The sequence below is a fragment of the Meles meles genome, chromosome 7, assembly GCF_922984935.1.
Source record: "Meles meles chromosome 7, mMelMel3.1 paternal haplotype, whole genome shotgun sequence".
Lineage (NCBI taxonomy): Eukaryota > Metazoa > Chordata > Mammalia > Carnivora > Mustelidae > Meles > Meles meles.
In genome coordinates, this window is record NC_060072.1 from 149305186 (window position 1) to 149319592 (window position 14407).

A 14407-nucleotide genomic window follows, 5' to 3' on the forward strand; every position below is an offset into this window, starting at 1 on the left:
CACAGGTGTGCACATAGTGGCACTGAGACCAAGGCATCGGGGCAATGCCTTTCTTGTTCGTTGACGTTCACCTGAGAGGACAAGCATCTCTCTTGATGCTTCTCTGAGAGGCCATCTCTCTCCTGTTGGTTATGCGTAGTAAAAAGGGCTGGGATGTCTATGTTTCTCCGGTGTTGAGTACCTCTGTGAGCTTGAGTAAATGCTCAATGATGGCCAAGTCCTGGCTTTAGTCACTGCCTTACATGTACTATTTGAAATTATTTAGCAATTTCCATCTACTTCATTTCTCCTCTCCAGAACCTATTTTCAGGATAAAGAAAAAATGGTGGGGTGAGGGGAGAGTCATCAGACAAGGGCATTTGGAGTTTGTCCTTTATGTCATTCATAAGTGAGTATGATGTCAATGGTGATATTATAAAACAAGAATTAGGATACTTTATTATTCAGTAATAATTACTTTATTATTATAACTAAAACTCTTCTTGAATTTAACAAAAGCCAGGAAAGTAAATATTACTTCCTTTATGGAACAACTACTTTTTCCATTGTGAATCTTCTTCTCTGGGTGCGCTGAAATGGCTCTTACTGTTCGTGTCTTATTAAATCCCGATGAACTTAAACGACCATGAATCAACCCCAAACAGAGGACCTCATCTGTTAGCACCCTCATATTAGCACGCTAATGACATTTTCAAGATTCTAATTCAACCCAGATGCAAAGTATCTTCCTGAGGACATCAGAAGTCACGAGTTTAAGAAAACCAGAAACACGACATTTCTCCAGTGCGTCTACAGTTGACTTCCTACGTCCTTTTGTCTTCCAATCTGAAGTCGACTGTTGAAGTTGTAACCACTGTTAATACGTACAACAGATTCGTGGCCGTATAAAATGTAGGTGATTGTGAATAACTACACATGCACTTGATCGATAAGCAGGAGCAGAGATATCTGTGCACATAACCCTCAGCCCTCAAATATCAAAACCACAGACATGTTGCCTCTCACTGTGGCTCTTCTGAAATCCCCGCTTAGTAAGCAGGCCTTGCAAGGCATGCTGTGGCTGAGAGTCTGAACGCAGGAGCCAGAATCCAAACGTGGGTGTGATTCCAATCTGAACCCCGACTGGCTGAGTCAGCTGCGTCAGTCTGGGCTGCCCACCCACAAAGCATCCATATCACTGCCCCCGATCCCTGGGAGCCAGGGTGGGCAGTGGGGGGCCGTGGGGTCTGCACCATCCTCCTCCCACCTGCCAGAAGAGGGGCCTTTTGCCTGCCACGCAGCCGCTGAGTCCCGCCAGCCTCCAGCCACTTTCCACTGAAGGTGCGCCGGAGCCAGACGGCAAATTTACAAAATAAACAGCAGAAAGCAGAGACTGTAACGTATTTGTCCGACACAGGGAAACAAAAGAAGGTCAACTCCTGCCGTGACTAAGCCTTTGCTTTGCAGGTAGCATAAGCCATTCATATAACTGTCCCCCCTTTTCACTTTATGCAGATCCTTTCTTTTTAAAGAATTGTTTTCTTCATTTTCCCTAGACTGCTTCTTCTTAATGTAACTAATCATGTAGAACTTAAAAATGCCAACAATACACGACAAAAAGTGCCTTCATGTCAGTAAAACTGTATCTGCCGATGTGACCAGTCCCCAACCCTGTCTCTTCGTATCCGTCCCACCGCGTGAGAGGGGTCCTCCCAGGCACTGGCCGCGAGCTCTCTTCTTGACCCACAGCTAGAGCCCACTCCCTTGGGGAGCCGGCAGTGGAGGGAACCCACCGTCGTGCCCCTGGGTTTGCAGGGCGGGCTCAGCACGTGCAGAGGGAGGCCCACGGGTCACGGTCTTCTGGGAGAAGCTGAATTCGGTGGAGGTCACTGGGTGGCCATGAGCAGGGTGAGGCCTGCAGAGACCAACGGGGGTAACGGGGTGCGGGTGGGGATGGGGCAGGCGGCCGCCGAGGGACCAGAGACTGCGGGACGGTGAGACGGGCCGATGTTTCATGGCACGTGTCCAAGCTCCGGCAGGGAGAGGCGGTCCGTTCCCAATCCCGGCTCAGCTGTCCCTGTGCACCGTTGCCGCAGGCCCGCTCCAGGTTTCATGCCCTGCCGGCAGGTGACGGACACGGCTGGAGCGAATGCAGCCTGGGAAGTGAGGGTCACGGCCCCGGAGCAGGTGGGTCAGTGCATGGAGATCAGAAAGTGGAAGCAGCAGAGGCGAAGGGGTCCTGGCTACACGACCTAACAAGACGCCGCTGAGCATAGGCCAGGTGGTCAGGCATCAGCTGGGGTGCTGGGGACGAGGAACAGGGTCGGGGGTCGAGGAAGGGCGGGGGCTTCCGCTCCCGCCGAGATGGAGTGCCGGCCGGTTCCGGTAGCGCCGGCGAGTTCGGCGGAGGAGAGAATCCTGCTCACGCTGCTGTCGAGCTCCGCTGCACATCTGAATCCCCGAGCAGCTTGCAGGCGACGCCGGGGCCTGAAATTCTGACTCCGGGCACCCAGGAAGGGGTCTGTGGACCTGCAGGCGTCCCCGGGTGGCTCTCCCTCCCCCTGCAAAGTCCTTCTTCTCCAACTACCAGGGGTCGTTTGCTCCCTAAACTACAGCAAAGACAGTCATGAAGCCCAAATCTGTGTAAGAGGCAGAATTTCACATTCCCCACCTCCTACCTCGGTGACTGCACCTTTTTCAGGCTCGGGGGCTTGTTTTGGTCTGAAAATATGAGCCACATGCCCGCCTGCAGCACTCACTGTCCTTTCTGTCCTGCACGCCTCTCTTGAGGCCAGACAGCAGCTGAGCGCGTGTCCTGGGGTCCGACCGCTCTTGCGTGAATCCGGGACTCGTGCGCCCCTGGCAGGGAGGCTGACTCCCTCATTCCGAGCTCGCTCATCTGCAGGGCAGGGTAATGGAGTAACTGCCTCCCAGGACAATTCTGTCAACGACGGGAAACAGGACGCGCCGGACCCTTACACCTGCGCGCCGAGTCCTTGAGAAACGTCGGCACCACCTATCACACGGTGTCTGTACTTCTGTTTTGTAGGGCGGGCTCTGTTCTACGGGACCTTGTCTTCTTCACCGTAATATTTCAGTAGTGCCTTGCTCAATACATTTTGATTTATTCTTTACCCCCGGGGACAGGTATAGGGAGGAGATAAAAGGGGAGATGTGTGAGACACTGTCTCCACGGTGGCTTCTCCCGAGCCAGTCGGGACACAGCTGAGCTCTCCTCTGGCAAACACCTTTCCAGTTCCATGCCAGCTTTCCTTTGGGAGCACGTCAGAAGCCTCGTGCGCCCTACAAAGCTCGCGGGACAAACACACCCTTTGACTGGGGCACACTGTGTACCTGTGTTAACACTACAATTGCCCAGATGAGGAAGACCGAACTCTCGTCCTCAGGTATCCAGGCCACTCACAGTGACGCTCGTGTCAACAGTCCCAAGATAATGTGGCCCGAGAAGGAAACCGGATAGAAAGGAACCCAAAGTCAGAGAACCATGAGCAGACACGAAGCCCACAACGTAGGACCATGTACCTGCAGACATGTGGTGCCCAAACGTGCTGAACCCAGAGACACTGTCATCCAAATGGAAAAGTAATAACACCTTAAAGGCGATGAAAGATCAAGAAAACAGTTTAACTCGGCCAATGCTGACTGATGCTTTCACTAAAAGCGACCTGCATCAGGCAGGGCACATGTGTGTGATTTCTCCCTGAGACCGGCTCTGGGTCCCGGAGGACGCGGCGTCCATGCGGCCACATGGAGCCAATCAAAGTGGCAGTTTCCCGGGTTCGGCTCTCCAGCCAACAGCCGGGCTCCCTTAGTACACCCGGCGCTGGGGGAGCCACGGGCCAGACCGGCACCTGCCCAGTCGCGTTAACCAGGGTCAAGGGGGGACTCCAGGAAAGCACTCGACTCAGGGAAGTGTTTCAGGACATTCTGCCTCAACGCATCCTGTGCCCACACACCCGCCAAACTGTGCGGGAACGTACCCCAGACAGCGAGGGAGTGACAGGTGCTTCCGTGTCGTGTCTATGGAGCTCCATGCCTGCACGAGTCTGGGCGCGGATAACGGCCGCTGGCGCTCGGGAGCCAGGCAGAGAGCGTCCTGGACACCCTGGGGCACCTTACACCTCTGTCATCCCCTGAAACAGCCCCGTGGTGTGGGCTCGACGCCTGTTTCGGAGAAGAGCAAATCAGGGCTACGTACTGCTCCGAGTCAGGCCGCGGGCAAGCAGCAACCACAGGATGTGACTCTGGGTCACAAGGACTTCAGGGACCTTCAAGCCCGCATGGTCCAGCCACGGTCTGTAACACCCGACCTCCGTCTGCGCGCTCCTCCGCAGCATGACAAGCCACTCTGAAACCCAGCAGCTCCAAACAATATGGGCTTCTACTCTGCTCACGCACCTGCCCTTTGGGCAGGGCCCCGAGGGGACGCTGCCCCTCTGGTGCCCACAGCAGGAGCTGGGCAGTTGGGCTGGGGGCTGAGGACCCCCTCCCCACAGGGCCCACTCGGGCTGCAGGCTGTGCTACGTGTGGTCTGGGAGCTCAGCCCGGCTGCTGGCCAGGACCTGGGCTCCTCTCCATGGGCTTTCTCCTGCCTGGGTTCCAAGAGGGAGCACCCCAGGACCAAGGTCATTAGGGAGTGCTCAGAGGTCACAGGCCAGCATCGCCTCCTTGCTCTTTGTTGCGACACTGTCCAAGGAGAGGACACACAGCCAACCGCTGCATGGGTTCACGGTAAGATGGCTGGCTGGCTGGGCGACGTGGGCACAGACGTCTTTGCAAAATGCAGTGTCTGCCAAGATACCGTCCCTGCTGGCCTTGGGATCCAGGCCAGGTCCTGCTGGAATGCCCGGGCAGGGAACTCAGCCACAGCAAGCCCCTTGAGGAGCCACCTGTGGCCAGTCTCATGCTGGCACCTGTCAACTGCGGTGCACTCAAGGCTCCCCAAAGCACACCTGGCCTGCCGCCCCCGGGCCCGGGGGGCAGTCACCGAGCTCCCTGCCGACTGTGGACAGCAGGGCTGGCCCCAGAGCCACACCTCAGCCCTCACTTCCTCCTCGGGCCAGGGCCGGCCCCTGTCATCCAGAAACGTCAGAGGCAGCAAGCCAGGGGTCTGTGCGGAGAACTGGAACCGGGGCCAGCAGGGTGAGTCCAGACGCCGCTTGCACAGGCCAGCAGCGCGTGGAGAGGCTCCCTGCCTGGGTCCTCCCATTCCGGGTCGGGCACTTCCTCGGCCATGTGGGTCACAGGAAGGGCTTTTCCCTCTTTCAGGACTTCTTCAAATGTGTTCCTGGCCTCTGCACAATCTGAGGCCGAGAATAACTGAACAGTCAGCTAATCTGAATTATGCAGTTGCACTTGGAAATTAATGAGGCTTGACTGCCACTGTCAGCAAACAGGAATCATTGCGAGACCTAGAGGCGCCCCGTCCACCGACACACGGGGGACGCCGAGAGGGAGCCATGGAAGTTCATCCCCCGCGTAGCGGGACTTCTAGGAGTCAGGCTGGCACGCGCCAGCTCCGTGCCGCTGGGAGGGCCCTTTGGCTGCCGGGTCTGGCAGGAGAGCACGGTCAGCCACGCCCCTCCCGGGGGTGCTGCTTCCGGAGCGCCCGGGGCCCACACGCCAGGGCACTCCCCCGTATTTACCATGGTCAGGGGGTGGGGGCCCACACAGCCAGCACCATGAAGGGAGCACAGGAGACAGAGATGCGCAAGCCTTGACTCCTAGATCCCATCGGGCCCTACCCATATGCAAATCTAACCTTTCCGCTATTTCAGCATTATAAACCCAAAGACAGGATTTCCACAGGAAAATATTTACTGAGGGCTTTCTCTTTCATAATCTATCGATTTTAATATCCTTACCACTTTGGCTAAATGTCAATTTCACCCTGAGGACCGCTATTGCAAATTTGAACACATTTTATTTATTTATGGCATTCAAAACATTAGTGTTGGAAATGAGCAAAGTTTGAGTTTTTCGGTGTTCCTATTTAAAGTTTGTTTTTCCTGTTTGAATAATGCTGGCAGTTTGCCATGGTAATGGGGGCCAGTGGGCAGGGCGCGGCCACAGGCGGAAGCTGAAGCCGCACGTCCAACAGGCACAGCTCATGAATGCGCGGCCGCTCCCCCACTTAGCCTTTGGGACCAGAAGCACCCGCTGATCACTAGCATTCAGCCGGAAGCCATATCCCGCCCCCCCAGCCTGCTCCAGGGATACGGCCCAGCTTGGATCCAGGCTCACTGGCACTCCCAGCAGTGGCTCGGGGCCCTGCGCCTCCGCTCCAGCCCCCACACGTGCCCCTGCCCTCAGAGCAGAGCAGCCCCTGGCCTGGCTTCGTGAGGCTTCCCGGAGGCGCAGCCTTGCGCCCCCGGAGGCTGAGCAGGCCTCCTGAAGGACACATTCACCCCCTCCCAGGCATTCTCCAAATTGCCAAAATGCTGTTCATGAGTGCAGCTGAGTGTCTCTCTTTTTCACATTTAATGGAGAATTTATTTTGCGAATGGCTGTGGTTTATCGTTCCCAGATTTTTGGAGTGGGTCTTTAAAGCCACTCTGTGCAGGGCTTCCTACCACAAACCTGGCCTCTCACTCGTGCCCGGGGCCAGCCTCTCCGCACACCCCCAGCACATCAGACCCTTGACCTGTCCTCTGCAGGAGATGGGGGTGTCCGGAAGGCCACACCCCAGCCCTATGTTGTCTCCTCACCACCAGGACACCCCTGTGACCCCACCCAAGGACTGGACTAGACAGACCACCGTGGGGTGTTTTCTGCAGGACCATCCCTCCCTCCCCCTCCCAGCCAACACTGGCCTAGGCAGACCATGGAGGGTTCGCTGCAGAGCCCTCGCCCCTCCCATACCTTCTCCCTCGATGGTGCCGGGACTGGGCACCTGCTCCTGCCTCCAGTTCCCCTGGGCCTCTAGCTGGGAGGCAGGGGATCTCAGGCGTGGGATGTTCACTCGGGGCTGGATGAAGCAAGAGGAGTGACGGTGCAGGGTGGGGGGGGAGCCGGGGGGGCACCAGGCTCACCTGCTCCAGAGCCCCCAAATCTCTCCGCACCTGCCCCCTCTGCAAGGCCCACCAGCTTCTGATCTTCGCACACAGAACGCCCCACATGGAGCTCAGAGTCGCCCCCAGATTCTGCCAGCCTCTGCCTCTCGGAGCAGAGGGGTCACAGCTCCTGCTCTGGGGGAGCCCTTGTCGGGCGAGTCTGTTGGGATCCCCATTGGCTCCCGCAGGGTGGAGGCTCACCCTGAGATTCCGGCGGAGCGCTGCAGGCTCTCTCCATGACCACAGACCACAGAGGGCTTCGGTGCGCTGCCCCAGCAACCACCCATGTGCTCAGCTTGAATCTCGGAGGACTTCCCGCGTGTGGTCGGATTTCCCGCGTGTGGTCGGATTTCCCGCGTGTGGTCGGATTTCAGTTGTTTTCTGAGGTTCCAGGAACCAGCCCCAGAACAGCCGCAGGCGGCGCAGGCCGAACGGCACAAGAAGAAGCTCACAATCACACTCACTCACTTATTCACACTCTCACGCTCACTTGTTCACACTCACTTATTCACACTCACACACACACACAAATCCATCACGCCCAGCTTCTTGTTTGCTTCACAACGGTGGCCGGCCCCCGATCTCTCTGAGCTTCTGCCTCTGCAACCGTGGGATGGGACCACCGTGTGCCAGGGGCTCCGTGTACAGGAACATGGGGCTGTACGCCGGGAGCTCCGCGCAAGGTGGGGACACGGGGCCGTGCTCCGGCGGCTCTGTGTGGAGTGGGGACATGGGGCCGTGCTCCGGGGGCTCTGCAGGAGCTCCTGGATCTGGAAGTGAGGCCTCTGCTCTCCCCCTGGCAGTCTTGCAACTCAGACCATTGGACCTTGTCTCCTGCCCCACAGAGGACACGCGTCGTAGGCCGTGTCACAGCTCCTGGTCCACAGGGTGGCTCCCACTCCCCCAGTCCATAAGAACACGGACCCCTTGTCTGCTCGCACACTGTGTGTGTATGACGTACATAGGAGAAAGAAAACCACTTTTTCAGAATGTACCCAAAAAGGACACAGCTTCTAGGAGCCACTGGGGTCTGGAAGAGAATCCTGCTCGCCGTGGAAGCCCCTATAGGAGCTTGGACTTCGTGGAGAGGGAGCAGGAGGTCCACTGGCCACGGTCTGTGATGCTCCCGTGGACAGAGCGGGGGCTGGGTCAGTGAGCCCACAGCTCCCGGCCGGCCGGCACACAGGCCTGGGTACAGCGAGGGCGCGGGCTTCTCGGAGAGACAGTGAGGGGTCTGTGAGCTCGCCGCTGCCGGGGAAAATGTCTTACATTACTTTAGAAAGCCATGTTACAAAATAGCTTGACCCGTGCGCTGAAAAGCTACTCGTTGGGTTAAATGACGTGTCCCCGCCTGTCCTGGGCTGCACGAACGCCCCGTGGCCCGGGGCACGCGCTGGAATTTGAGTTTATGAAAATAATCAGTGACTTGAGCTGTTCTACAGCACGTCAGCTGCCTTGACGACACAGTCCGAGCCAGGTGGGGAAGCAAACGGAATTGTGTCTCCATCTGATTAGTCGGGTTTGCAGTGACCGGAGGCGACTGTATATATTAAATCCCAAGTGATTAAAACATCAAAAACGGCTGGTGTTAAATTAGACAGTAAGTGTGGGCGTCCCTCCGTGAAGTCCAGGCGTCCGTCTCGCCTCCAGCCCCCCACGTAATCAGGCCCAAGGCCCCTTGCAGACAACTGGGGAAGCGGAAGCACAGCGGGGGTCGTGAGCGCCGCTGAATCAAGCTCCGAGCCCCCAAAACAGCCCCAGGGCAGGGGGCCCGCGGGGCAGGGGGTGCGGCTACAGGCAGGGCAGGCTCCGCGGGCCTTTTCCCAAGCAGAGTCCCTTCCACTCTCCCAGACAGGAAACGGAGGCCCATTTGCCCGGGGCGGGGAGGCCCGGCGGGTCGGCCAGGCCGCCTGGCAGTCGGTATGGCCTGGGCTCTTCTCTGATCTGTCAGGACACACTTGCCTTTTTATGGTAAATTCCTCTCATTCTGCACACTGGAGAACGACGCTCCTGCTGGAACCTGTGACCTCACAGCCAGGGAAACCACAGGGCTGAGGCCGGGTGGGCAGCTCGGTGGCCCGGGAGCCTCCACGGAGCTCCACCCTGGGGGTCTCCTGCCAGGATGCCCCGGACAAGAGAGGAGGGGTTGGGGAGGAAGAGAGCCAGAGAGAGAAGGGGCGCCCCACGCCCTTCGACAGCCAGACCCATGCAGGTCATACGACACCCTCTCATGGGTCTCCCAGAGGAACGTGTGTGCCCCGAGTCCCCCTGTTGAAACCGTGTCAGCAGCAGCTTTGTAGGGGCTCAGCGGGATAAGCGGGCACACAGGGCCTCCATTCTGCGCCTCTGCGTGAAGAACCGCGGCCTCTAGTTTCCAAACGAAGTTGCTTTTCTGTGTCACCAGCGGGTGGGGACGTCCTCTTCCGGGAGCCTCCCAGGGCCGGTCAGGCACACAGAGCAACGAGATGCTTCCTGCGCTGACAATCTCGTCACTTCCCGGACATTCGAAACCACTTTATGGAGAGGGAAAACCGACAATCAAAGGTACATTGGGATAACTGTTCAGAGCGCACCAGGCGTAGGAACCAGATCCCGGCACCTTGAAAAGCACTGGAGAAGGAAGCCGTCAACAAAATGACAAGGCTGGGGGCGCCTGGGTGGCTCCGTGGGTTAAAGCCTCTGCCTTCGGCTCAGGTCATGATCTCAGGGTCCTGGGATCGAGCCCCGCATTGGGCTCTCTGCTTGGCAGGGAGCCTGCTTCCCCCTCTCTCTCTCTGCCTGCCTCTCTGCCTACTTGTGATCTCTGTCTGTCCAATAAATAAATAAAATCTTTAAAAAAAAAAAAATGACAAAGCAACCTCCTGAATGGGAGGAGGTATTTGCAAATGACATGTTCAACAAGGGGCTGATATCCAAACTATGTAAAGAACTTTTACAAATCAGCACAAAACTAAAAAACCAAACAAAACAAAGAATCCAATTCAAAATGGGCAGAGAACCTGAACGAACATTTTTTCAAAGACGTCCAGATGGCCAACAGACCCATGCAGGATGCTCAACATCACTCGGCATCGGGGAAACACAAATCAAAACCACGAAGAGATCCCACCTCACAGCAGCCAGAATGGCCAAAATTAAGAAAGCAGGAAACATGTTGGCGAGGATGCGGAGAAAGGGGAACCTCATGCACTGCTGGGGGGAATGCAGGCTGGTGCAGCCGCTCTGAGTGGTGTGGAGGGTCCTCAGAAAGTTAAAAATAGAGCTACCCTGTGACCCAGTAAACTCAATGAAGATGAGAACCTTAACTCAAAAGATATGCAGCCGGGTTTATAGCAGCAAAGTCCACAACAGCCAAAGCATGGAGAGAGCCAAGCTGCCGGTCAACAGGTGGCAGGTAAAGACGAGGTGGTGTGTACGTGCGTGGAGTACTATGCAGCCGTCAAAAAGAATGGGATCGCGCCACCTGCAGTGACACGGATGCAGCCAGAGTACGATGCTGAGTGAGATACGTCGGAGAAAGACAAACACCACCGGAGTTGGGCTGCTGCTCCGAAAGCCGTGCTCACTGAGGTGCCGTAGAGCCCCCAGACCCTGGGACCCCTGTTCCCACCAGCTTGCTCCCTGCTTGCGCGTCTGTGGTCCGAGCTCAGAGCACCCCTGCCCACCAGCATCCATCTGAAGGTGGGACTTGATAAAACCTGCCCTTGGTGGTGGGGGGCCAAGGGCACCAGGAACACTACCAGCCCCGTATCCACACCCGCTGCTGTCTGAGGGACGGGGACTGAGGACTGCTCAGGTCATGGTCCGGGCGCCTGGCAAAGCCTGATTACGCAGTTAATCTTCCCACACAAATGAAGAAGTCGGGTCATCCACGACGTACGGGAATTACCCAAATTCACACTTCCATGAAAACTGTCACGCTCCGGGTCACGGCACGGTGTGGAAGAGGAAGAGGAAGTGGTCTGCACATGGCCCCAAAAAGGCAGCCCCGTGTCCTGCCCCAGAGGCCGTGTGGCTGCGACATGAGGATCTGAGAACGGGTGGCCTTGAATCCAGCGAGAGGCATCCTTGTAAGATGCAGAGACAGACAGACAGACACAGACGGGGCACAGACGGGAGGACCCCACAAGCTGGAGGCGGCAGGAAGGACCATCCCTGGAGCAGCAGGAGGGAGAGCGGCCCTGGACACCTTGATCTCAAGCTGCTGTCTCCAGAGCCAGGAGGGGCAGAGTCTGTGTCTCTGAGCCACCTGGCTTGTGGTCACTGGTTCCAGCTGCCCAGGACACACACACACAGTGTACCCGGGACATACGTCGGCTCTCTGGACTCCGTGCCCAGGTCCCAAAGGACAGGATGGCCTCCAGCTGCAAGCCAGCCCCAGGACGGACTGCACAGCTCCCAGCGGAGGCCCCTCACCCAGAAGTCTGGGTTCTTGCGGGGGCCGAGCTGGGGAAGACCCCCTGCCCAGCAGGTCTTGCAGAGGGCTCCTCGCCACCTGCGAGGCCTGAATCATCACGTCCATACGGCTCCCAGACTTCGGGCCTCGGGAGCCGCTGGCGCAGCACGGTCCCTGCGCACCGGGGAGCCTGGAGCCAACACCTGTGTTGTTCTCATGCAGGTTTCTAGGCCCCAGGATGCAGGCCTGTTTCCATACGAACAGGTTCTCCTAGAAACAAAATCCGCGTCCTTACTGAGACCTGCTCTGATCTGGAGCTCAATCTCGGGGCCCCTGGCAGGAAAGGCGCAGCTCCATTCCACCCCGGAAGTGAACCCCGTGCCCCGTGCGCAACCACAGGAAGACGCAGCTCGTGTCTGCGGCACCCAGGGAAGGACGATCGGTGACGGCGGTGATGAGGAGGAGAGAGCCGGCACCCGGACTGAGCCCGACGGAGCACGGGGCAGCGGGCCGAGCACGGAAGGGGCACGAACGCACTTCATCCTCACGAGAGCACCATCCGATGGAAATTCAGCGGATTACCTTATAAATCAGGAAAACGGGCCCACGCGACTCACCGCAGATCTGTCTCCAAAGCCCGTGAGGGACGCTGCCACCCGGCCCGCCTCCTCCCGCAGACGGCGACGGTCTGCCACGGGGCCGGGTGGGAGGGAGGAAGATGACACGAAAGCCACGTACTTGGGCCAGGCCGCCCTTGTCATTGCGGAGGAGCTGCTGTAAAAGGACACAGGGCATGCGGGAAGATTCAACAAGTGGGAGCCCATCAACGCAGGCCGCGTGTGTGCACACGTGTGTCGTGTGTAGTGCACGTGTGTGGTGTGCCTGCATCTGGGTGTGTGCACACGTGTGAGCATGAGTGTGCCTGCGTCTCTGTGTGCACACACGTGTGCGTGTGCACTATCTCTGGCTGCACGCACGTGTGCACGGTGCCGGCACCTCAGGAGAGCACATCTGTGCCTGTACGCGTGCAGAAAGCGAGGGGGGTCTGTGGGGTGAGGCGGGGAGCAGCTCGGCCGGGTGTACCCAAGACCAGGGGGTACCTGGACCTGGGTTCTCCCACGCTGAGAAGACAGGAAGCCAAGGGTCCGGGGTGTGAGCCCTCAGGCTGCTCAGGGTTCTATCTCATGAGTGTCCCCGAAGGAGAGCCGCGGGCGGGCTCCTCTGCAAGACGGGGAGGGCGAGAGCGCTGTGGCCTCCCGCAGACTCTGCCCAGGCAAGGGGCCAGGCACGGGCAACCAAGGCCTGCACGAGTCCCCATGGGGCCGTGGGGTCTTGGAACAGCGCACACGGTGGCCTCCGGATGCCACACGTGGGGACATGGCTTGGAGGAGGAGGGAGGCCAGGACGCCGCCGGCTCAGCCGTCAACGAGGCCTGGTGCTTGTGTCTTTCAGGAATTCGCAGACTCCGTGTCCCAGCTGGTCACGCAGAAGTTCCACGAGCTGACTGTGGGCCTGGCGTCCGTGCACGCCCGCCACAAAGCCCTGGCAGGAATCGTCATGACCACAGGTAATGCCTCTTGTTTTCCCTGTGGGATCCCATCCGCAAGGACGGGAGATTTAGTGTCTGCCCGACCGTGGGCAACAGGCGGGTCTCCCTTCCACACGAAGCCGTGAAAGAGAAATCCAGTAGTAGGGCCAGAGAGCTGTGACGATCGTGGCTGATCAGCAAAACACCGCTGCCACGGGCTCAGACCGGCTCTGCGCATGCGCCTCGACTCCCACGAAGAAGGGCCACAGAAGGACGACCAGTGTCTTTCCTGTCGAGCTCCCCGCCTCGCGGTCCAGAACCGTGTGCTGCTGCTGTTGGCACGGCTGGAACCCGAGGTCAGGCCGAGCCACTGACCAGTTGTCTTAGGCTGGCGGGGGGGTGAGGGGGCGCATCTTAGTGAAACGGAAGGACGACGCCTCCCCTGCCGGAATTGCGTGAGCAGAGAAGACGTGAGAAACGCTGAGCGGTAGCGACAACTCGACGATGACGGTGACGAGCTAAGGCAGAGGCAGCTCTGCTTCGTCGGCGACCACGCTGCACCCGGGCGTGCGCTCTGCCCTTCCGTCCATTCAGACACCCGCCGCCGTGCAGAAGGTGGAACGTTCTAGACTGAGGACCAGGAGTTCACCTCAGTCAAGATCATTCCCGCTGGACCGGCACTGCCTTCTCCAGCAGCCCGAGCCGCTGACCGGAGGCATGAACGTGCCGGGCAGTGCACCAGCCCAGCCCCCACGTCAGGACTGAGTCCAGGAACCGGCGAGACATGGGGCTGGCCAAGACCAGCTTCCTGGGTTTGAATCCCAGCTGCACCCGCCTGCGACCTTCGGTCAGCCTCTTGGCGACTCGGAGGGAAGGAAGGGAGTCGGTAGGAGAGGGCAAGAGGGAGGGACCCATGCTTCTATGCTTCTCCTTTGCTGGCTCTGTTCCCTACCCCCGACCTCTTAGATCTGCTAAGTCGTTTCCCCAGCATTTCCCAGCTCTGTAGCTAATGGTCCGGTATCTTCCTTCTTTTCTGGAAAACTCGATTCTGGGGAGTCTTGAAAGCTACTCTCAGACGTGCCTTGGAAAACAGTAACATCTAACAAAGACTCACGGGAAAGCGGACGGCAAATACACTGGGTTTGGTGCCGGCGATGTACCCGCGTGAGCGGAGCGTGTTGTAGTCGGTGCAGCGGTCGGAGGGACACCGCACTGACTAGTGACTGTAAACACGGAGGACACGTTGCTGAAAGTGGCTGGAAAGAGACGGTTTACAAACACACTGATTAACAGAAGATGAGGAAGCTGTGAGCAGAATTCCTGGCAGAACAGTTTGTAGGAACCGTTTACCCAAGTCGACGCGACGCTGACCTGACTTCTAGGTCACGTACTTGAGCAAACGCGCAGGACGGTCCGAGGGCAGGGTGCTCC

General features: G+C 58.2%; 2 protein-coding genes across 2 annotated transcripts in view; one reads left to right on the forward strand and one right to left on the reverse strand.

Moving 5' to 3' along the window:
- Positions 1–14407, forward strand: part of ADARB2 (adenosine deaminase RNA specific B2 (inactive)) — a 349296-nt gene that overhangs the window by 285786 nt on the left and 49103 nt on the right. Inside the window, exon 4 of the mRNA XM_046011463.1 lies at positions 12901–13015. Coding sequence (XP_045867419.1) covers positions 12901–13015 — 115 coding nt within the window. The remainder of the gene's footprint in view (positions 1–12900; positions 13016–14407) is intronic.
- LOC123946186 lies at positions 10557–12278 on the reverse strand. Its single transcript, XM_046011465.1, has 2 exons — positions 12066–12278; positions 10557–11718 (listed from the first exon to the last, which is right to left on the reverse strand). The coding sequence occupies exons 1-2, from the start codon at positions 12270–12272 to the stop codon at positions 10948–10950; spliced, it is 978 nt and encodes a 325-aa protein (XP_045867421.1). The 5' UTR covers positions 12273–12278; the 3' UTR covers positions 10557–10947.